The 24,836-nt window shown below is 48.1% G+C and overlaps 1 protein-coding gene across 2 annotated transcripts in view; it reads left to right on the top strand.

Moving 5' to 3' along the window:
* LTBP2 (latent transforming growth factor beta binding protein 2) overlaps positions 1-24,836 on the top strand; it is a 128,523-nt gene that overhangs the window by 68,102 nt on the left and 35,585 nt on the right. For both annotated transcript variants that reach the window (XM_084632417.1, XM_084632416.1), the window contains exons 9-10: positions 15,738-15,812; positions 24,271-24,393. In XM_084632417.1, the coding sequence (XP_084488543.1) occupies positions 15,738-15,812; positions 24,271-24,393 (198 nt within the window). The remainder of the gene's footprint in view (positions 1-15,737; positions 15,813-24,270; positions 24,394-24,836) is intronic.

Below are 24,836 nucleotides of genomic sequence, written 5' to 3'. Positions count from 1 at the left end.
GTTGGAACAGCTAGTAAAGTAGAGTGGAGTTACCCGAGCTGAAAGTTACCCCAGCCACCAAGGCTAACAGTCCAAGGCGGGATCTTGGTCACAGCTCGCCTCGATGACAGCACCTCCAGCAACACAGCACCCCTTGCTGGGGCCATGGGGAATGTTGTGACTCATGGGGAAGCTGTCTGTCACAGATCGTCTGGAAACAACACATCTGGAGAGCAGGACTCTTTAGCCCAACACCCTTTGGGCAGCTTTAGAGATTCCTATTCTCAACTGTCGCAGAGTCTCTTGGGCCTTGCGATTGTCCACTGGCTCCAAGAAATGGACTCATTCCCTCGCCCCGTACCTAGCAGTCTGCCTGCTCCTAGGGATGCAGTCACTTGTGTGCTTTCCCTCTGGAGCCCATTGCTAAGGCTGAGCTGTCTGCTTTTCTGCTGGCAGTGGTTTCAGCAGCTGGGTCAGAGTTTCTTCACTTGGGGAGCAGGTGTTTTCTGCTGTGTGTTAAACCAGGCTGAGGTTTCAGTGACATGCTTGGAGCCTTTACTCAGCCCAAGGAGAAAGGATTTTGCAGTCTGGTTTCGATTAACCGCGCACACTCCAGCCTGTTTCTCTCTGGCTGGCTCCATCCCTGGGTTGTTTACTGAAGGCCTATTGACTAAAACCCAAACTAGGCTGAATGCTAGAGATAGGATTTCTTGGCGGCAGAACACTGGGCTCCCACTAGCCATCGACTGCCTGTCACGCTGATGCCATCCCTAGGTTTCTTGGGCCCGTGCTGCACATTCTCATTGCACAGCCTTAGTTCCTTGCCTGTCTCTCCTGATGCCGCTCTGAGAGCTATATTCTCCTTTTGTTGGAACCTGCCTCCTTTTTTCTCAGGAGGCCTCCTGTTTGCTGCACTCTTGGTTCACTGTGTGCTGACGGTTATACCTGGCTCCGCTCCATCACCTCATAATCAGCAGTGACTCTCCCTTCACCTACAGAGCTTCCTAACAATCTCTGTTAAACACCCTGCTCCCCACCCCCACCCCTCCATCCAGTGCCTGCACCAAATCAGTGTGTCCAGCCATTCATCACTCTCAGTCTCTTCTGGCTTCTGTAAACCCTTGGGCCTAACTCATTCCCCTTCCACACACAACTGCCATCACTGTCTTGGAAGGTGCCTAGAGCACTAGAGAAGAGATGTAACCTAAAAATACATTCATCAAAGTGTGCAGAGACCTGGCCAATGGTGCTTCCATCCAGTGCAGTGTCTCCAGAAGGGCTGGCGTTAAGTGGCTTTGTGTCCTGAACGTGGCCAAGGAATCCAGCTCATTTTTGATTCACCGCCAGTCTGGGGACCCTTTCCATCCTGCCTGGGGCAGCACTGCCCATGTGCTGTGTCAGTACCCCAGGGGCAGTGTGGTATAATGTATCTGGCACTGGGCTGGGAGCAGCTCTGTCATTAACCTGATGTACAGGGCAGCAGGAGCCCAGGGCCACACGCTGGGGAGGGGGGCAGTGAAAGCCAGGGCCCTAGATTCTCCTCTCCTGGGATGGTTGTAATTGGGTGGCAGATGAGAGAAAATAGTATCTCGAGTCTTTCTGACTGCGTAAAGGTCAACTTGATGGACTGAAAATCCCCTGTGACTGATCTTCTCGCTGGTGGTTTCCTTTTTCATGCTGACAAGCGTGACTATTTTAACAGCCGAGGAGATAAGCGGCTGCATGAACCCTGGGAATCCAAGGCTGTCAGTGGAGCACACTCACTTCCCTCTGTCGGAGGCTGTGAGCTAATGGCACCTGCCTCCCAATGAGATCACTGAGAAAGCACGTACCCCTTTGCCGATGTGGAAGGCAGGCCTTCCTTGGGACGCTGCTGCATTTGCAGCTATAACAAAGACTAGGCTTGCTCAGAGTTGTGAGCCTGGTTGACAGGGGGCTGGGGAAGGGCTCTTTGGAAAGGGCTCCTCTCTGTCCTGTCTAGAAGAAGTCCTGTTGCACAGCCACCTGGAGAGCACTCGCTCCTTAAATGCAGATCCTGCTGCCTGAAGAACTGGCAGGGAGGCAGGGCTCAGCAGGCACAGCATTTTAATCTGGAGCCAGACCATAATGCCTTCAAACAAGCCTGAAATCTCCCTGCCCAACAGGTGCTGCTCAGCTGCTCCCTAGGGTATGTCTACACTATGGGCACTATAATGGCACCGCTGCAGCGCTGCCATGTAGACGTTTCCTGCATCGATGGCAGGGTTTCTTCTGTCAGTGTAGGCAGTCCACCTCCCCGAGCAGCGGTAACTAGGTTGAAGGAAGAATGCTTCTGTCTACACAGGGGGCTAGGTAGCTTAACTTCCGTGCTCAGGGGTGTGAATTTTTCACAGCGCTGAGCGCCATGGCTTCATCAGTGTAAATTGTAAGCATAGACCAGGGCTAAGCCTCACTCTGACCTTCTAGAAAAGAATCAGACACAGACACAGAGGAGCCCAGGACCTTCTGGCAGCCTTTGCTGACCCTAGCACTGCTGCTATTCAATCTGAGCACCAGATCTATTTTCTTCCAGTCACTACCCACTGTTAAATTCCAGAACACTAACCTACCAAGCCTGTCTCCCGTTGCCAAGAGCTGGGAGGTTAAAAGTGGATGGTTAAGTTCAGATGCAGTTCTCCTTCACTTTGCTGGCTTTCCAGATTGGCCTTTTGTTGATTTCCTTGTCTCGGTTCACATCGTATTTCAAGGAAGTAAATTATCCTCTGCTTGTGTAACCAAGTCCAAGCTGGCAGTTAGTTGACATCCTCCTGCAGCCATAGGGTCTCATCGCTTTGTGACCATATCCTGACAGAAAGAGAGCAGCCTCCATACCAATATTTCAGACATCGTGTCTTGGTTCCCCTTGGTGCAGAGATCTGCTCATGTTACGCAACAGTTGCTCTTTCAATGAACATGGGTTACTTCACAAAATTAATCTGTTCGTCTACAGCAGTGGTTCCCAAACTGGGCTTCATGAACCCCTGGGGGTTTGCGAAATGTTACAGGGGGTTCTTGGGAAAAAATTCCCTAATGGCGGACAGAGCTGTCCCTAGGGACCCTGGGCAGCACAGGGCCAGCAGCCTGGAGCCCCTGGACTTCCAAGAGCTAAGCAGATCAAAGCAAGCGTATCTACCACACCGAGGAGATTTAAACTTCAAGACTCCTTATAAGAAATGGAAAGGGAGGCGGATATTTGTTGCTGTTTTTAAAATTAAATAGGCAGCTAGTATTGTTTTTTAAATTATTATGAAGAACAGGTTTAAGCTTTGTTGTAACGTTCGTTGTTTGCCTGGGCTGTTCAAGACCTGAATGCTTGTGTAGGAGGAACTCTCTGAGTTGGCTTCTTAAATACCTTCATGCTGTTTCATATCTGATACTTCTTGATGAAACATAGGAGCCTTGTCTTATAATAGGCTTATTCAAAGTGATACAAGCTTCGAAAGTGAGATCTTGGAAGAGTGTTGCCGTTTTCATAATGTAATAAAAATACTGTAATGATAAATAATTAATAATAAATAGTGTGTAACAAGCATGTCATAAAAATTTATATTTCCAAGATCACTGCTTTTATAATTTATACTCAGGTAAAGTGATCAATGGCTCCATGTCTAGTTGGCAGCTGGTATCAAGAGGAGTGCCCCAAGGGTCGGTCCTGGGGCCGGTTTTGTTCAATATCTTCATTAATGATCTGGAGGATGCCGTGGACTGCACCCTCAGCAAGTTTGCAGATGACACTAAACTGGGAGGAGGGTAGATATGCTGAAGGGTAGGGATAGGATACAGAGGGACCTAAACAAATTAGAGGATTGGGCCAAAAGAAATCTGATGAGGTTCATCAAGGACAAGTGCAGAGTCCTGCACTTAGGACGGAAGAATCTCATGCACTGCTACAGACTAGGGACCAAATGGCTAGGCAGCAGTTCTGCAGAAAAGGATCTAGGGGTTACAGTGGATGAAAAGCTGGATATGAGTCAACAGTGTGCCCTTGTTGCCAAGAAGGCTAACAGGATTTTGGGCTGTATAAGTAGGACCATTACCAGCAGATTGAGGGGCGTGATCATTCCCCTCTATTCGGCATTGGTGAGGCCGCATCTGGAGTACTGTGTCCAGTTTTGGGCCCCACACTACAAGAAGGATGTGGAAAAATTGGAAAGAGTCCAGCGGAAGGCAACAAAAATGATTAGGGGGCTGGAGCATATGACTTATGAGGAGAGGCTGAGGGAACTGGGACTGTTTAGTCTGCAGAAGAGAAGAATGAGGGGGAATTTGATAGCTGCTTTCAACTACCTGAAAGGGGGTTCCAAAGAGGATGGATCTAGACTGTTCTCAGTGGTAGCAGATGACAGAACAAGGAGTAATGATCTCAATGTAAGGTCATGCATTTAGGAATTAATAACAAGAATTTTAGTTATAAGCTGGGGACGCATCAGTTAGAAGTAATGGAGGAGGAGAAGGATCTTGGAGTATTGGTTGATCACAGGATGACTATGAGCCGCCAATGTGATATGGCCATGAAAAAAGCTAATGCGGTCTTGGGATGCATCAGGCGAGGTATTTCCAGTAGAGATAAGGAGGTGTTAGTACCGTTATACAAGGCACTGGTGAGACCTCATCTGGAATACTGTGTGCAGTTCTGGTCTCCCATGTTTAAGAAGGATGAATTCAAACTGGAACAGGTACAGAGAAGGGCTACTAGGATGATCCGAGGAATGGAAAACCTGTCTTATGAAAGGAGACTCAAGGAGCTTGGCTTGTTTAGCCAAACTGAAAGAAGGCTGAGGGGAGATATGATTGCTCTCTACAAATATATCAGAGGGATAAATACCAGAGAGGGAGAGGAATTATTTAAGCTCAGTACCAATGTGGACACAAGAACAAATGGGTATAAACTGGTCATCGGGAAGTTTAGACTTGAAATTAGACGAAGGTTTCTAACCATCAGAGGAGTGAAGTTTTGGAATAGCCTTCCAAGGGGCAAAAGATCTATCTGGCTTTAAGATTAAACTCGATAAGTTTATGGAGGAGATGGTATGATGGGATAACATGATTTTGGCAATTAACTGATCTTTAAATATTCCTCGTAAATAGGCCCAATGGCCTGTGATGGAATGTTAAATGGGGTGGGATCTGAGTCACTACAGAGAATTCTTTCCTGGGTATCTGGCTGGTGAATCTTGCCCATATGCTCAGGGTTCAGCTGATCGCCATATTTGGGGTCGGGAAGGAATTTTCCTCCAGGGCAGATTGGAAGAGGCCCTGCAGGTTTTTCGCCTTCCTCTGTAGCATGGGGCACTTGCTGGAGGATTCTCTGCTTCTTGAAGTCTTTAAACTATGGTTTGAGGACTTCAATAGCTCAGACATAGGTGAGAGGTTTATTGCAGGAGTGGGTGGGTGAGATTCTGTAGCCTGCATTGTGCAGGAGGTCAGACTAGATGATCATAATGGTCCCTTCTGACCTTAATAGCTATGAATCTATAATAGCTAAGTTGCAGTGGGGGTGGTTTAGATTGGATATTAGGAAAAACTTTTTCACTAGGAGGGTGGTGAAGCACTGGAATGGGTTACCTAGGGAGGTGGTGGAATCTTCTTCCTTAGTGGTATTTAAGGTCAGGCTTGACAAAGCCCTGGCTGGGATGATTTAGTTGGGGATTGGTTCTGCTTTGAGCATGGGGTTGGACTAGATGACCTCCTGAGGTCCCTTCCAACCCTGATATTCTATGATTCTGTGATGAAAGGAGAAAATCCCTGGAAATATTCATTTTTAGGAGGGTGTTTGTGAGACTTGACATTTTAGTGAAAGGGGTTCACAGGTTGTTAAAGTTTGGGAACCACTGGTCTAGAGTCTGACCATTAACTTGCTTCATTAACGAGCAACAGCAATCTGCCCACTGCAGATAAGAGTCACACTGGTGCTAAGAGGGTACAAGACTCCATGACTTTCAGTATCTTTCAGCCTATTTATTGTCTTCAGAATGGAGTCTTTCTCCCCAGCAGTGTCTGGCTGATGGTGCTGGGTGTGGTCTATGTCTCTGTAAAGGCCTTTTGGAGAAGAAGTTGAGCCTCACTCTCTATTCATGTTCCATCATCGTCTGATTGCAGGAACACCTTGCTCCCTGTTGGAGTGCTTCCGTGTTACAATGCTGTGACATTTGTGTGTTTGCTATCACAATTGTGCCAGGGCTGACAGATGACTCTCCAGGCACTATTGTGTCCTGCAGTCAGCCCCCAGTATATGGACTAGGCAGTGGGACTGGCCTGGAATCTCTTTAACGGTTCCAATCCCAGTGGGTAGGGTGGGGCAGAGAGTGGTTTTTTTAAAGTGTTGTAACTTCAACCTCAGTGACCATGCCCCCACCCTCACACTTTCAATGCCACACCCCCAGCCTCAGCATCCTGCAGTGGCCACACTCCCAGCATCACTAACACTTATATTCTTTGAGCATCTCTGGTTACTTTTTAGTGCTGAACTGGTGGGGAGGTGGATGAGCTTCTACTTAGTCTTTAGTTCTGGCTGCAGCCCAGACTTGCTGGCACAGAGTGCATCTCTGCCTCCCAAAGGGTGTCCCTGGCCTTACCAGTGATGTCATATGGCTGGGGAGGTAGGTTACTGTCTCCCCTGTGTCTGTCACAGGCTCATAGACTCATAGATATTAAGGTCAGAAGGGACAATTATGATTATCTAGTCTGACCTCCTGCACAATGCAGGCCACAGAATCTCACCCACCCACTCCTGCAATAAACCTCTCACCTATGACTGAGCTATTGAAGTCCTCAAATCATGGTTTAAAGACTTCAAAGTGCAGAGAATCCTCCAGCAAGTGACCCATGCCCCATGCTGCAGAGGAAAGTGAAAAACCCCCAGGGTCTCTTCCAATCTGCCCTGGAGGAAAATTCCCTCCCGACCCCAAATATGGTGATCAGCTGAACCCTGAGCATGTGAGCAAGATTCACCAGCCAGATACCTAGGAAAGAATTCTCTGTAGTAACTCAGATCCCACCCCATCTAACATCCCATCACAGGCCATTGGGCCTATTTACCATGAATAGTTAAAGATCAATTAATTGCCAAAATCATGTTATCCATCTCCTCCATAAACTTACCGAGTTTAATCTTGAAGCCAGATAGGTCTTTTGCCCCCACTGCTTCCCTTGGAAGGCTGTTCCAGAACTTCACTCCTCTGATGGTTAGAAACCTTCCTCTAATTTCAAGTCTAAACTTCCCGATGACCAGTTTATATCCATGTGTTCTTGTGTCCACATTGGTACTGAGCTTAAATAATTCCTCTCCCTCTCCGGTATTTATCCCTCTGATATATTTATAGAGAGCAATCATATCTCCCCTCAGCCTTCTTTTGGTTAGGCTAAACAAGCCAAGCTCCTTGAGTCTCCTTTTATAAGATAGGTTTTCCATTCCTCGGATCATCCTAGTAGCCCTTCTCTGTATCTGTTCCAGTTTGAATTCATCCTTCTTAAACATGGGAGACCAGAACTGCACACAGTATTCCAGATGAGGTCTCACCAGTGCCTTGTATAATGGTACTAACACCTCCTTATCTCTACTGGAAATACCGCACCTGATGCATCCCAAGACTGCGTTAGCTTTTTTCATGGCCATATCACATTGGTGGCTCATAGTCATCCTGTCATCGACCAATACTCCGAGGTCCTTCTCCTCCTCTGTTACTTCCAAGTAATGCGTCCCTAGTTTATAACAAAAATTCTTGTTATTAATCCCTAAATGCATGACCTTACACTTCTCACTATTAAATTTCATCCTATTACTATTACTCCAGTTTACAAGGTCATCCAAATCTTCCTGAATGATATCCCGGTCTCTCTCTAAATTGGCAATACCTCCCAGCTTTGCATCATCCACAGACTTTATTAGCACACTTCCACTTTTTGTGCCAAGGTCAGTAATAAAAAGATTAAATAAGATTGGTCCCAAAACCAATCCCTGAGGAACTCCACTGGTAACCTCCCTCCAGCCTGACAGTTCACCTTTCAGTATGACCTGCTGTAGTCTCCCCTTTAACCAATTCCTTATCCACCTTTCAATTTTCATATTGATCCTCATCTTTTCCAATTTAACTAATAATTCCCCATGTGGCATCGTATCAAACGCCTTACTGAAATCTAGGTAAATTAGATCCACTGCATTTCCTTTGTCTAAAAAATCTATTACTTTCTCAAAGAAGGGGATCAGGTTGGTTTGGCACAATCTACCTTTTGTAAAACCATGTTGTATTTTGTCCCATTTACCATTGACCTCAATGTCCTTAACTACTTTCTCCTTCAAAATTTTTTCCAAGACCTTGCATACTACAGGTGTCAAACTAACAGGCCTGTAGTTACCTGGATCACTTTTTTTTCCTTTCTTAAAAATAGGAACTATGTTAGCAATTCTCCAGTCATATGGTACAACCCTGAGTTTACAGATTCATTAAAAATTCTTGCTAATGGGCTTGCAATTTCGGGTGCCAATTCCTTTAATATTCTTGGATGAAGATTATCTGGGCCCCCTGATTTAGTCCCATTAAGCTGTTCAAGTTTTGCTTCTACCTCAGATATGGTAATATCTACCTCCATATCCTCATTCCCATTTGTCATGCTACCATTATCCCTAAGATCTTCATTAAAGACTGAGGCAAAGTATTTGTTTAGATATTGGGCCATGCCTAAATTATCCTTATCCTCCACTCCATCCTCAGTGTTTAGCGGTCCCACTTCTTCTTTCTTTGTTTTCTTCTTATTTATATGGCTATAGAACCTTTTACTATTGATTTTAATTCCCTTTGCAAAAGTCTACTTGACTTTTAGCCTTTCTCACTTTATCTCTACATGTTCTGACCTCAATAAGGTAGCTTTCCTTGCTGATCCCTCCCATCTTCCACTCCCTGTATGCTTTCTGCTTTTTCTTTCTGAGATGCTTGCTCATCCAGCTTGGTCTACAACTCCTGCCTGTGAATTTTTTTCTCCTTTCTTGGGATGCAGGCTTCCGATAGCTTCTGCAACTTTGACTTGAAGTAATCCCAGGCCTCCTCTGCCTTTAGATCCATAAATTCTTCAGTCCAATCCACTTCCCTAAATAATTTCCTTAAGTTTTGAAAGTCAGCCCTTTTGAAATCAAAAACCCTAGTCGCAGATTTATTTTTGTTTATCCTTCCGTTCAGTTTGAACTGAATTAGCTCATGATCACTTGAACCAAGGTTGTCCCCTACAACCATTTCTTCTATGAGGTCCTCACTACTCACCAAAATCAAACCTAAAATGGCATCCCCTCTTGTCGGTTCAGCAACTACTTGATGAAGGAATCCATCAGCTATCGCATCTAGGAAAATCTGAGCCCTATTATTGTTACTAGTACTTGTCCTCCAGTCTATATCTGGGAAGTTAAAGTCTCCCATGATCACGCAGTTTCCATTAGTATTTACTTCATTAGAAACATTAAAGAGGGCTCTATCCATATCCAAACTAGATCCCGGTGGTCTATAGCACACCCCAAGCACTATCCCAGGGGAGGCTCTAGTAGTTTTCTTCCCCAGTGTGATTTTTTGCCCAGACGGACTCGGTCTTATCCATTCCGGTGCTTCTTATTTCTTTACATTCTACCTCATCATTGATATACAATGCTACTCCACCACCTTTACCTTTATTTCTGTCTTTCCTAAACAGCACATACCCTTCAATACCCATAGTCCAGTCATGACGACTATTCCACCATGTTTCTGTTATCCCTATAATACCTGGTTTCACTTCCTGCACCAGTAGCTCTAGTTCCTCCATCTTCTTTCCTAGGCTCCTTGCATTGGTGTACAAACATCTTAATTTTTGCTGTTTGGACTCGCTCACGTTCTTTACCCGATTAGGCACGGACATTCTTCAGCCAGTATGACCTACTAGACTGGTATGCACACTGCCCTTCCTCCTTATGTCCATTCTCCTACCCACGGCCGTATCCTTTCTTACTTTGTTTTCTTCCCTCTCAATGTTAAAATCCGGCGTGGCGATTACCTGGACATCTCCCAACCATCTCCCCCAAATTCCTAGTTTAAAGCTTTCTTAATCAGTTGTGCCAGCCTCCATCCTAGAAGTCTATTTCCTTCCCTACTCAGATGAAGTCCATTCCGAGAGAACTGTTCTCTATCCATGAATGCCTCCCAGTGGCCATACATCCCAAAGTCCTCCTTATAGCACCACTGCCTGAGCCATCTGTTGATAGTCATAATCTTGTCACACCTTTGTTGCCCTTCTCTAGGAACAGGCAGAATCCCACTGAAGAACACCTGAGCCTCGATTTCCTTAAGCGTCTTCCCCAGCCTGGCATAGTCTCCCTTGATATGTTCCAGTGAGAATCTACCGGTATCATTTGTTCCCACATGAAGGACAATGCGTGGATTCTTTCCCGCTCCTGTTAGGATCCTCTTCAACCTCAGGTCCACATCCCGTATCTTAGCAGCTGGAAGACAGTACACCCTTCTGTTCCCTGGATCAGCTCTGGTTACAGGCCTGTCCAACCTTCTCAGTAAGAAGTCCCCAATCACGTAGACCTGCCTTTTCCTGGTGACGGTGCGATTCTCTGGTCTATCCCCTGTTCCCTTTGGCTGCAAGTTCTTTCTATTCCTATTCTCCCTTGTAATCCTCTTCAACCCATCCTGTATCCTCCTGGGGCTCATATTTGGTGTAGTCTCCATTGACTCTTCCCCTTTTCCTATAGGACTAGCCGCTCGTCTTTTCTTCCTTGCCCTTCCACCTTCAGTGCTGAGCCCCTTCTTCATTTTCCAACTCTGCAAACCTGTTCTTGAGCTCTATTTCTCCTTCACTAGCCCATCTTTTCCTCTGCCTGGTTCTCTTAGACACATGCTTCCACTGTCCATTTTCTTCACCTAGCAGTCTCCCCTCAGAGTTCTTCGGTCCTGCTTCCATCTGCAAGTCTGAGCTTTTCCCTTCAGCCGCCTCATGTCTTTGCTCCATAATCTACTCGAATCCCCTTCAAAACTCAACCAGACTTTCCACTTACATCTCCAATCCTCTGATCTTTTCTTCCATCAGCTCTATCAGACGGCACTTCAAGCAGACAAAACTCTTTCCAGGTACCCCTCCAGGATCATGTACATACCGCAGCTTCCGCATCCAGTCATCTTCATTGTGTCTTCCACTACTTGGGTCACTACCACTGGTGAATTAGCTTTGTGTTCTCTTGCCATTAGTTTCCCTAGTTCCTTTTCAGTGAGGGGAGTGGGGATCAACCTCCTAACGGCTTAGTCCTGCCCTGCACTAAGTCTCCTGTGGTGACTTAAAGCTGCCTTAAGTGGGTGGCTGAGGGCTTTCCTCAGAGAGTGTTAGGTAGGACCCAGGATGATCTTCTGCCCAAGCCCTGAATAGCACTTGATGTTGTGCTTTTTTTTCACCCATAGTAGGGTCCTTTTATGGCCATTTTCACAGTCCACTGCCTTGTGGGTTGTCTCAGATTTGTCCCTTATTTATTCTTGGCATCCATGATGTGCTAGGTGCCTCACAGGCGCTATGGACAGACATGTTCCCTGCCATGAAGAACTTGCAGACCTGATACTACAAGGAAGAGCTACAAGTGCTAGATGGGGGACTAGGAAGCGGGGCAGATGAGGGGTGTCAGGATACAGCCATATGGTTACTTAGTTGTTACGTGCACGTCTTGTTCCAAAACATATTCCACAATACGTGGGAAAAAAATCCGTCACTCCACAAAAATCTCTTTCCAGGACAAAGTGCCCCTTTAACCACTCTCCACCCCAGCCTGGCTCCCTCCCCAGCTCCTCCCACTCCCTGAAGTTAACTTTCATTCACTCCAAAACACGGTACCTGAATTGGGCCTCTTTGGAATTTGTTGGCTGGATTGTACTCGCCTATAAAAAGATTGAGAGACTTAATTATGTAGGTTATGGACCACTTTTAAACCCACCAAACTATTTTAAGACACTATTTAAAATTCTGTGTAGTGAGAGTGAGTCAGGAAATCATGTGCAGCCAGAGCAGAGAGCTCCTTGTAAAAAGGGGGAAAAGGTGATAAATGTCCCCTCAGCTGTTATTTCAGCATCTCGTTGGGGCCTATGTCATTCCTTCCATTTCCCTTGTCAAGTGCTCATGGACAGTCCAAGCAGAGGACCTGAGACATCGCAGAGGTGGAAAGATGACTGATTGCAGGTGTTGTAACTGTGCTGCTTTGCTGGCACTTGTCAACGGCGGAAGCAACTGGAAAATGTTGCAATTCATCTGCCCAGCCAGGCCATCATCCAGGCACTCTCTGGCCTGGTCTGGGTGCTCTTTGCTATTTTTCTGCCCTGAGAATCTTCAGACCTGTAGCACAGCCAGTCTGGGGGCACCTTCTCAGGTCTGAGTTGCAGGCTCCTTAACTAGAGTTGTTGGTGTATCTAGGAGCTGCCTGTTAATTGTGCTACACATTTGCTTGGGATACTGAGGCTGTTTTCAAGGTAAATTTCCCAATAAGGAGCAAGAGGCATGTGCATGAGAATAGAAATGTGTGGGGAACCCTAGGCCTGATGGGTTGTCCATCCTCCTGTTTCCACTTAGGCCATATACTTACATGATGAATCACTGGCTGCAACGTTATGATTCATTGGGGGTGAATGATGGTGGGGCTGTGGCTTGCACATCCGCACTTGAGACCCAATAGTAACTTATTTCATAAGGAAAAAAACATTTGTTTATCAGTGGGAGATCGGCCAGCATGTTTGTGTCCAGGACGGATGGAGTAATCCCTCATCATGCTGTATGAAATTCACACTGGGTGCCCAAGTGCATCTACTGCTCCTATACATTAAAAGGCCAGCTTTGTATGGAGACCAACTCTGCAGGAGATGGCACGTATAGGGCTGAGCCTGCTGCTTGAATGCTCCTGGGGTGAAAAGGGTTCTTTGCATGTCTCCTGAGTCTGACTGGTCTAAGCCCCTCACTAAGCTCCAGCATGGTCTGTGTCATGCCTCTCTTTACACTTCTTACTCTGCGAGGTCCAGGGAAGACACAAGATGCTGTTGGTGACTTTTCCTTCCTGGTCTCTTGCTTCCTGAGCCTTATAATAAGAACAGTGATGCTTTGCACTCCAATAATGCCTTCCATCAAAGGATGTCAAAGAACTTGAGAATATAGCTTTACTGGTATCTCCATGTTACTGATGGGGAAACTGAATCAGAGAGGGAGAGTAACCTTTGCAAGGTCACACAGTGATTCAGGGACACAGCTGGGAAAAGAAGTGGACTCCTGATGCCCAGTCCCCACTGCTCTACCCAGTAGATGACAAGACTTCTCAGTGTGTAAGGGCCTTCCTTCTGCTGACCTTAGCCCCCGAACGGCATGATGGGAGAGTGATCATTGAGTTGTATGCACTCTGTTAATTTTCTTAGACAGTCTAATCTCTGACTTGCAGATTTCACTCACCTGTGGTTGCCCAACATGAGTGACATTGTTGACATATTTTACTGGAAGGTGGTGTCAACAGGCCCAGGTTCATAACTCTGGTTTGTGCCCCCTCTGGATGAGCCTGGCATGTATGACTCTTCATACAGGATCCTGTGCCTCTCTCTGAAGGTGTTAGGGGAGCAGCAGGAGTCAGAGCCTTGCATGTGACATTAGTGATAACCAGGTCCTGCTTCAGGGAAGGTTGTTGATGGGGGTGTTTTTTTGTGGGTGATGACATTGCTCCAGAGAGGTGACTGTGTGAAGAGATTGGGCCCTTCCCTTTGGGACTCAGCATCAAACTACTATTCACGCTCCCCCCAAAGCAGGGAGATAGCAGTCCTCCCTCCTTGAGGATCTCAAAGCACCAGCACATGCCTGCGAGTTGGAGCCAATTTGCATCCTAGTACCCTTACAGTTGCTTGGGTTTGGAAACCAACTGATAGAAGTCTGGGAGATAGCCAGATAGGCTGAGACCAAGGTCACAGAGGATACTCAGACACCATGGAGGTAGGTAGGGGCTGCTTCAGACCACGCAAAACTCATGTCACACTGAGGGCGTAGGTCAGAACTAAGGCTGATTGGTTGTTGTGGTAAGAAATGGGCAACGTCCTTATGTTAGGATTTCTTAAGGCATGGCCCAGAATATGTGAATTACTGTTAAAGCTGTTTATCATGGGGAACGTATGAGAAACGTCAACTGACTGCTCTTTATTTTACAGTAAAAATTGTAAAATAATTCTGATAATATTTCATAGTAATTTAAAACCACGTAAAAATCCATCCAGACTCCAGCATGCTGCACGTACAGCCTGGTTTGGGAAAGTTCCTGGGGGCGTCTGGGTTGTCAGCAGGCCGGCTGGGGCGACAAAGACCGAGGAAATGTTTTCGAAAGCGTCCAAGTCCCATTTTCAGAAGGGGAGCTGGACTTTGAGGAACCTATGTTTCATTGAAAGTCAATGGGATTTGGGCTCCTAAGCCACTTTGAGCACTTTTGAAAATGTTACCTGTGGGCTTGCTGCGAAACCCACTTCAGAGCCATGACTTTTGTCCCGTGCAGCCTTACTCCTAACCCTGCCCATGGCCTGCAGGTGTTAAAGGTGAATTGTTTAACCACTCAGTTGGAGGACAAACTTATGAAGTGATCAACTCATGCTTGGAAACGCTACATGGTGAAGTTGGGTGTCTGAAACGGCTGCTCTTGGGCCACTCCCATTCTCCATCCTGCTCCCCATCCCACCCCAGGAGGCTGGCTGTGGTGGGTTAGTGTGGTACAATCCAACTTGATCCTGTGCGGTATGTTTTATGGACTCTTTGGGCCAGGCTTTCGGAAGTGTGCAGTCTCCATTTAGGCCAAAAATAAATCACCAGATCTTTAAAAGAGCCCAGTATATTGCGTGTTGAATTCTTTGGAAAATCTAACCATAAATCTCACACATAGGAGGTGCTGAGATTCTTATGAAAATCTGGCCCTAATCTCTGTGCTGAGCAGTGGGAAGTCCGGCCATGAGGACTCTTGAAAATCTGTCCTGATCTGTGTGATGTATTTCTGATGCATTGATCACCATGAGCTGTAGGTGCCTTTAATATAGACTGTGTCGCCTAGACTGCTTTATAGATTTAACACCAAGCACTATATCATCAACGAAAGACAATAAGGGCATTGGGCACCATTGGACAGGCCCTTCACTTGCAAAACTGCTGTTGAAGTTATTGACAGTACATGCTCAGAGGGCTTGCAGGATCCAGTCCATTGTATAGTGAATAAATTGAAACATCTGGTTGTGAAGTAATGGTGGGGGAGGAAAAAATAAAGTAGTAAGCAAGGGATAGAAACATCTGAAAGGGAGATTTGAAAAAGGGTGGAGTTGATGGTACAGGAGGCAATTCCAGATGGCAGCAGCTGCAGAGGTGAAAGCTCTCACACCAGCAGCAGACACTGAGTGTAGGGATGGAGAGAAGGCCAGTGGAGTAGCAGAGGCTGTGGAAGAGAGGGCTCTGAGGTGTGTCAGGAGCATCTCCTGCTTCACTGTGGGACCACCGCTGAGCAATTCGGTAGTATGAGTGTGAGCTGAGTTTCTGGTGCGCATAGCCAGTGGTGTGGAGGTAGTGACAGGGGACTTATTGACAGAGGAGGTGGGAGAAGAAGAAAAGGCAGAGACAAGAGTATACCAAGCTCACAGGCTGGTGGATGTAAAGGAGAGACTGGGGTCAAGGAGAGAGAAAGAGAAGATGGGATTGTGGAGTTTAGCCCTGGTCCCTAAGCTTACTGTTTGCTGTCATTCTAGCTCATCCAGTGATTGAAAACAGACAGGTGGAGTGTCCTCAGGGATACAAGAGGCTGAATCGGAGCCACTGTCAAGGTAAGGATGCCACTCTGACCGCTTTCTCAGACTCCTTATCAGGTAGAGTAACGATCATTCCTGTGTAAAATGAGTTCACTTCCTGCCCTGGGACCAACCTACTGGGAACGTTACAGTTAAAGAACCCTGGCCTTAAAGTGTGAAAGTAACTAGCTACATTCCACTAACTGTACAGAAAAATTGCATGTCCCTGACAGCTCAGGCTGTTTCACAGCAAAACCAGTCAAATTTCCCAGATAACAACCTTATCTCTAACCCACAAGACCCACCTCTATTCTCCCAGCATGTGCATGCACTAGTGATTTGCATCTCTAAATTCAGCATGTACTTAGTGGTGTTAAAAACAGGAGATCTGTATATTTCCTGTAGCCTGAAGCAACTTTAACTGCAAGTTACCAGTGATTGTGGCGGGGTGGAAGGGGGGGAGAGTTTGTTTGGGTTTTTCGAGAGGAGTGGTGAAAGTGAGTTGGCTTGAAAATCTGTCTGCACCAAGTACATAAACTTTATACTCTGCCAGGCTCCTCAGAGTCTGCCTTGCTCCAGGGTGGGGCCCGTCTATGCACCTTTCAACCCCAGAGTGTCCTCTGCCCCACATCGGGGGGTGGCTGTGTCTGGACCATTCATCCCAGGGGTCCCCTCTGCCCCACATTGGGAGTAGAGAGTGTGTCTGGGCCATTCACCCCAGGGGTCCCCTCTGCCCCCACATTGGGGTGTGGTGTGGTGGGGGGAGCACTCACCCAAGGGGTCCCTTCTGTCCCACATTGAGGGGGGGGGTGTGTGGGCCATTCAACGCAGAGTCCCCTCTGCCCCCATTGGGTGAGTGGGTGTGTGTCTGGGCCATTCAACCCAAGGTCCCCTCTGCCCCCATTGGGGAGTATCTTATGTGGGCCATTCACCCTGGAGTTTCCTCTGCCCCACATTGGGGGGTGTCCATGTGTGGGCCAATCACCCGAGGAGTCCGCTGTACCCCACTCAGGGTGGCGGGGGGGATGCCTGTGTCTGTCCCATTCATCTGCTCCACCTCAGGAGGGCGGCTTTTTCCCTGTTCCTTGTTAGAGGAATATCTGACATTTTTCCAACCATAAAGTTTTCCATGCAGTGATTGGGAGCTAGAATTTCTTGGTCACATTGTCATGATTCCTGATAAGCCATGAGGTGTCCCTTAGAGGATGCTGTCTGGGCCTGCCCTGGCAAGCTCATGACATGCAGTCCAGTGACTCATCTCCTCTAGCAGGGACTTTCCATCTGACTGAGTTAAGTAATGAGTCACCTGAGAGCTTCACCACAGTGTCCTAGAGGAGAATGGTCACCAGAACAGTGGCCTCAATTCCCTGTGACAATCAGTGTAGGGCTAGTGTCAGGGTTTTGTGCTGGGCCCCTGTGTGGCTCCTGGCATGGGGACATGTTGGGAGAGAGAGAGAAGTGGCCATGAGTGCTCTGCCTCCCCAGGGACCTTTCTGAGCCTGGCAGGAGACACACTGTCCTGGCAGTGCCTTGGTGCCTTGAGGTGCCATATACTTACATTACCATGTCCTTGCTGTGGCCATGGGACGTGTGTCTCGGACCCCAGTGCTAATCGAGGACCTGAATTCAAAGGCAAAGAGAGCAATTTGGCTAATAGAACGTTGGAGAAGGATCCCATGGGTAACATGGGGTCCTTCCCAGCAGAGATGGAAGAGGGAGTGGGATGATGGATGAGAGCCCCTGGATGTTCTCCAGGCCTTTGTCTATAGGAGTGGAGCCCAGCTGAGAGGGAGCCAACAGGCTGAGTGATCCACTGAGCTTTGGGTTTTGTTAAAGCATTGATGAGAGATGGCAGCAGGGCCCAAGCTGGAGTTGTGGGGACCTCAGGGAGCTCTCCTGCCACTGCTCTGTCTGGCTGGCCAGTAGGCCAGCATGGGTCACTCTTTTGCTCCCCCACTGCAGAGAAGCAAACCGCCTGGCTCCCTTTGCAAGGACACCTCCTTGCCTTTGCTTACTAAATACCAGAGAACAGCCTTGCGACATCAGCACTGTTACGGAGGCCAGATCGAGAGTGGCTGGAAGTTCAAGTACTAACTGGTATGAACTCTGGCAATCCAGCTGCTCCCAGGAAATGCTGTGCCTCTGGAACTGAGTTTGGCTGTGCAGCACAAATCCCCCAGAGCTAATAACTGGGAGCCACGGCATCTCCAGTGGATTTGCTGATTGCCACTGATGAATGACAACCCAGGGGCCTCAGGTCCACTTCTGTTAATGAGAACAGCACAGGTCCTGGAGAGGCCATTTCCTGATGCTCCCGGCACCCAGCTATTCAACAACAGGGAGAGTGGCAGCCAGCTTCTGAGCACGGGGCAGAGATTGTCATGGAAACTGGTGGCTGATGCTGGGTAGGGGAAGAAGATGGGGATCCCTCCCGCAGCTGGGCTGCATCCTGCGGCTGCCAACTGGAAATGCACAGGGGGACTGGGCAACATGTAATCACTAGGACCCAGAAACCCCAAGCAGCCTGGTGAAGATGTCAGTACCAGTGCCAAAGCCAGGATCTTGCTTCAGAATACACTGAGGACAATGTGTGTGACATGTAGGGTGACCAGACAGCAAATGTGAAAAATCAGGGGTGGGGGGATAATAGGGTCCTATATAAGACAAAACCCCTAGTATTGGGACGTCTGGTCACCCAAATGACATGCATGAGTCATGGAACACAGCATCTCCAACTCGGGTCTGGTTTCCTCTTCAGACACTGACGGTGTCGGCCCCACGGTAAACTCACTAGGGCCTTTGTACTATGTGCTCCCCCTTCCCTGTGCACCTGAGGGTATTACTGAGACTCACCAACAGGCATAAGAACCAGCTATGTGCAGAATGGAAGAAATGGCCGGGCTGCTTGTGGTTCTGGGCTTGTGGGCTCCCCTTCCCCAAGGCACTGTGTCATGGGTCCAGCCACATCCCTGACTGGAGGTGGGCAAGGATGGGCAGCGTACAGCTGGCAATGCTGCTTCTGTGTCACTTGGGGATTCCCATGTGGTGGGAGTCCTCAGCTGCACTTCGGGTAGCTTTACTGCACTGACAGAGAAACGTGAGGGGGATGGAGCAGGGGATGGGATCTAGCCCTCTGGTTTAAATTAAAAGCTCAGTCCCCACTGCCAGTAAGAACATAAGAACAGCCATACTGAGTCAGACCAAAGGTGGTCCATCTCAACCAGTGGCCAGTGCCAAGTGCCCCAGAGGGAATGAACAGACCAGATAATCATCAAGTGATCCATCTCCTGTTGCCCATTCCCAGCCTCTGGCAAACAGTGGCTAGAGACACCATCCCTGCCCATCCTGGCCAATAGCCATTGATGGACCTATCCTCCCTAAATTTTTCTAGTTCTTTTTTAAACCCTGTAATAATCTTGGCCTTCACAACATCCTCACGAAAACAGTTCCACAGGTTGACTGTGCATTGTGTGAAGAAATACTTCCTTTTGTTTGTTTTAAACCTGCTGCCTATTAATTTCATTGGGTGACCCCTAGTTCTTGTGGTATGAGAAGGAGTAAATAACACTTCCTTAAAGAAAAGGAGTACTTGTGGCACCTTAGAGACTAACCAATTAGCTTATGCTAACGAAAGCTTATGCTCAAATAAATGGGTTAGTCTCTAAGGTGCCACAAGTACTCCTTTTCTTTTTGCGAATACAGACTAACATGGCTGTTACTCTGAAACCTAACACTTCCTTATTTACTTTCTCCACACCAGCAATGATTTTATAGACCTCTATCATATCCCCCCTTAGTCGTTGCTTTTCCAAGCTGAAAAGTCCCAATCTTATTAATTTCTCTTCATACGGAAGCCGTTCCATACCCCTAATAATTTTTGTTGTCCTTTTCTGAACCTTTTCCAATTCCAATATATTTTTTTTGAGATGGGGCGACCACATCTGCACACAGTATTCAAGATTAACAAATTTATTTGAGTTTAAGCTTTCGTGAGCTACAGCTCATTTCATCACTCACGAAAGCTTATGCTCAAATAAATGTGTTAGTCTCTAAGTTGCCACAAGTACTCCTTTTCTTTTTGCGGATACAGACTAACACGGCTGCTACTCTGAAAAGTATTCAAGATGTGGGCATACCATCGATTTATATAGAGGCAATATGATATTTTCTGTCTTATTTCTCTATCCCTTTCTCAATGATTCCCACCATTCTGTTAGCTTTTGTGACTGCCGCTGCACATGGAGTGGACGTTTTCAGAGAACTATCCACAATGACACCAAGATCTCTTTCTTGAGTGGTAACAGCTAATTTAGACCCCATCATTTTACATGTATAGTTGGGGTTATGTTTTCCAACATGCATTACTTTGCATTTATCAACATTGAATTTCATCTGCCATTTTGTTGCCCAGTCACCCAGATTTGTGAGATCCTTTTGTAGCTCTTTGCAGTCTGCTTTGGCCGTAACTATCTTGAGTAGTTTTCTATCATCTGCAAATTTTGCCACCTCACTGTTTACCCCCTTTTCCAGATTATTTATGAATATGTAACTTGTGCTGCTTGTTACTATAATCCCTTGTATCCCTCTGCTCATTCAGACTCCAGATAAGTCAGATCCATTCAGTGCCTCAGGATGACAAGTTAGATATGTGCTGCTGGCTTATGTCAGAGATGAGCCCTGTAGCCTTTGTAAGGGATAGATAACCAAGCCTCTGCCCTGGATGGGGTTTGCACCATGTTTGGGGTTTGGTCCCCACTTCATCAAGCGTCTGCCCTAGACAGGGATTCCCAGCTTGCTTGGAGTCTGCGCCTTTGGTTCTACATATCACAAATCTCTGTTCCTGACTCAGTAACAGGGTGCTACTTAGCATGGCTCTATCCTTGCCATCTCTCTCGCCAGCAGAAGGACAGGAGTGGCAGAGGGAGGATGGGCACAGTGGGTCAGGTGTCTGGCAATATGCACGGGTTTTCCATCATCCTGGGATGGGAAGTCATTTCTGATTACTTGAGGACAGAGGAGTAGGAAATGTCTCTTGGGTTGGACCTCTCCTGTCCCATGGCATGCTTGGTTGTTCCTCTCTGTGGTTCTAGTTTCTATTCTGAGGGCCCTGGCTTTCCATTGGAAGAGGGCCTGCTGTGCTTTGCATGCCACTGTGGTGAGGTTCACCAGTGAGAGGGCTCTTTTTGGCACCTCCATCTATCTAGCCAGGGTGGTTTGTGATCTGTAGGATTTTCTCCAGAGATTTGACTCTGTCACTGTGGTATCTAGCCCAGGGAAAGCTGCTACTCATCTCCATCCTCTGCTTGAATGCAGTATCCAGGGTGCTGATTAAGATGCGTGCACCAGACAGGTACATCCGTGCCTTGTGTCTCCAGTCACGAGAGCTGCATGTGCCCCAGTTACCCCCTGTGAAATGTCCCACACCCTGGCCTGTGACCCCCTCCTCCCTGAACATGGCTGAACAGGGACACCTGGGGAATTTTCCCATTTAGAAATTTTTACACCTGGCAAAGATGGGGAGGCAAACTGCTGCTGCAGACACGTCCACTCGGGTACTATACACTGGAGCCCAGGTTTATTCATTTCACTATAATGCCCAACGCAGCTAATCCTGGGCTCTGCTTCCATGTGCCATGTTCGAAGGGTGAAAAGCAACGGCTGGATTCTTCCGTGCTGTGAAGGGGATGCTGGGTCTGTCTGAAGCCTGCAGCGGGGACTCTCTGCAGCAGGGGAATCTGCTCTTGCCTGCTGTGTGCCATGTGACCGTCTGGAAGCTTACTCAGTTATTAGGACCCTATTGGATGGGAACTGTGAGGAGCTGTGGGAACAGCAAGGAAATGATGCTTGTCTGTCCTGCTGCACAGGTGGTGGTGATAACAAGTACTTAGCCAGCATTCCTGAGAGCTTCCAGTTGGTTTTAAATCATTGTCTGACCTTCCCAACCCCCTGTCAGTATCTTATGGATGGCCCAGAGGGGAGAGGGAATTTGCTTGAAGTCATACACTGCATCAGTGGCAGAGCCATGGCTTGGACTTGGGAGCTGCTAGCTCTCATGTGTGTATCCCCAGAATCAGCAGCACCAGTGACAAGCTGGAGACATGCCTTCCACTCATCTGACTGATGCAGGGCTGTCAGTGCAAGAGCAGGTTCCCCCAGCCCTCACTGTGCACCAGCACTCTTTGATTCCTGATGATGCATCCTTTGCAGACAGTGCCCCAGTCTGGCCACACAGGGGATTTGATCGAAAGGAGGAGACTTGCTCATAAGTCAAGTCCCGCCAAGCTTCTATCTGGCAGCTTTAAAAATTACTTCGCCCGGATAGCCCTGTGAGATGCAACATCTGGTGTCCACGGGGATCCCAGAGTAGAGCAATCATTTGAGCCATCTATGCAGCTGCACCTAACAGGCTGTGCACAGCGGATGTGGGATTGCAGTCATCACAAAGGTTCCTGTGAAGCAGTTTGCAATGCAAGTGTCCTATGGGACACTGGACTAGCTGAGACTAGTGTGCTGATGCTGTATGGCAAAGGTGGGGTATGGGACTTGAGGGACTTAGAGGCCTGATCCAATAGAGCAAGTAAGGTGCCTGACTAACAGTACCAGTCACCTGATCTGATAGAGCAGGAAGAGGGGCCAGTAATTTTCCCAGTCATTCCTTTCCATTAGCGAAAATCCCCAAAATAAGCTGAAGAGCAATTGACTCTGAAGGCAGCTGCAGGGAGGAACAAAGGGGACATAGCCAGGGCAGGAGGCAGGAAGCAGACTGCAGGTGAACCTGGCTGGGAGATAGGCAAGGCAGGACTCTGGGACAGAGGGGAGGAGGTTTTTGAAAAGTCTGGAATCTCCTGGCACATTATTGTACCCACCTGGGGCTCAGCTAGCAAAGGCAGGCTCCCAAATTCCTCCCTAACCCATGGCATGCTGTACAGCTTCCACATCTGGATGGCACATGGTGACTGGACCCAGCTAGATGAATCTGGAGCATCAGCAGCAGGGAAGGAGAGAGGCGAGGCAAATGAGACGTTCTGGGTTGGCTGTTTGCTCTTGACATCCCTTTTGCAGGTTAACACAGCCCATGGGACAAAGTGTACTTACCCCTGCCTTGGTGTGGGAGGGGGACTAGATGGTCTGCTGAGGTCCCAGCCAGCCAGGTCAGGCCCCTAGAGAGAGCATCAGCTTGAGAGAGCAGCACTTTGTGGAGTCAGGTGACCTTGCGATACAGGACACTGCCACTGTCCCTACCAACAGACTAGCTGGGCATCAGTGTCATCAATGGCAGGTATGAACCCCTCAGGCCTGGAGCTGACTGTCCCAAGCTGTGACTGAAGAAAGAGCCAGGCCAGAGTCGAGATTGTTTAATACTGTTTTGGAAATGGAACAACTGGAAATCTCAGAGGGCACCATCCATACAATCAGTGCCTTGAGGGGCCCTGCAAGACCCTGGCCTTGCTCTGATGTGGGGTCCCCGCCCCTAAAAGCCTAGTGCTTGTTGATGGGAAAGTATGAGAGAAGGCCTGGCAGGACTGTGCTGGCCCTGGAATGGAATCCTGTGCCAGGGGACTGAGGGGACATTCTTAGCTGACAGTATCCAGGAGGGGACAGAGTGTCTCAGGAATTTCTGGAGGGGGCCAGGTAGCACAACAGTGCCCTGCCCTCACCCCTTCTGTCTGAGGCTCCTGAAGGCTGAGCACATTCGACCCTATGCCCCTTTCAGCCTTCACTCCCCCAGGGAACGGCGGGGGGTGGGTGGCTGACCCAGACGTTTCCCCCATTATCAGAGGGACAGAAATGTTAGGTGAGAACATGGGAAGCAAATGCTACCGGCAAAATTCTCCTACCCTGTCTAGCTACAGAGAGAGACTCCCCAGCTCTCCCATGCTGCTAGGTCTCCTGGCTTTTGCTAAATCATATTTTCTACCAGTGTGGGAGACAGCAGGTCTCCAGCCAGGGCACTCTAGGCAGACACTGATCTCAGTGACTCTGCAACGCACCCCTAGCAGCCCCTCACATAGATTCATAGATATTAGGCCAGAAGGGACCATTATGATCATCTAGTCTGACCTCCTGCACAATGCAGGCCACAGAATTTCACCCACCACTCCTAAAAAAGACCTCACACCTATATCTGTGCTATTGAAGTCCTCAAATTGTAGTTTGAAGAGAGACCTTCCCCAGCTCTGTATGTGGGGAAATCCCATGGGAATTTACTCTGGTGACTCCTGCTGTCACCTCTCGACTGGTTCAGTGCTGGAGAGACCAGCTGTGTTGCAGGAAGGTAAAGACTTCTGCAGTTTGCTGGTTGCATGGGGGTCAGTATCAGCCCGTGGGGTGGGGGGCTGGGAAGGGTCTCAGAGAGAAAGTGCTGTTTGTGCGGCTGTTGGACACATGGTTTGATTTGTCAATTTGCTGTTCAGTGGGCTGTTCCCTGCCCTTCTCTTCGCTTACACCAACCAGGGCATTGTGGCTGATTCTGTTCTCTGCTTTCACCCTGCAGATATCAACGAGTGCCTGATGCTTGGCCTGTGTAAAGATGCCGAATGTGTGAACACCCGCGGCAGCTTCCTCTGCACCTGCAAACCCGGGACCATGCTGGACCCATCCCGCAGTCGCTGTGTCTGTAAGTGCTCTGGAGACCAAGCCCTGCACGGCTGCTTGGAAGCAGCTGCCCAAGGTACCCAGTGACGTCCCCCAAAGCTTCCCTGGAACTGTGAGCAGGAACCAGCAGATCATGAGCCAGATGGAAACAAGATATCACGTGTCAGTGTGTCCCAATGCCCTGAGAGAGTGTATGGGTGGGCGATGTGAGACCCTGTGTGCGTGCATTCATGCCCTTGCATGATGTATGTACTTGGACGTGTACCCATGTGTCCCAGCACTCTCCTCTTACAGGGCCACTGGACTCAGCTCCCATGGGATTCTCATTCACGTCCCTCCTTTGTTCACATCGGGTTGTTGAGTGTGTAACTGAGTTGACATGACGGTAATTCCATGGCAGAGAATGCAGGAGATAGGAAGCCTGCACCCAGCTTCTGCAGAGGCTGCCGTGAAAGCAGTGACCTC

Source organism: Lepidochelys olivacea (genome assembly GCF_965140295.1).
Source record: "Lepidochelys olivacea isolate rLepOli2 genome assembly, chromosome: 6".
Taxonomy (NCBI): Eukaryota; Metazoa; Chordata; order Testudines; family Cheloniidae; genus Lepidochelys; species Lepidochelys olivacea.
This window is presented reverse-complemented; position numbering and strand designations above follow the sequence as displayed.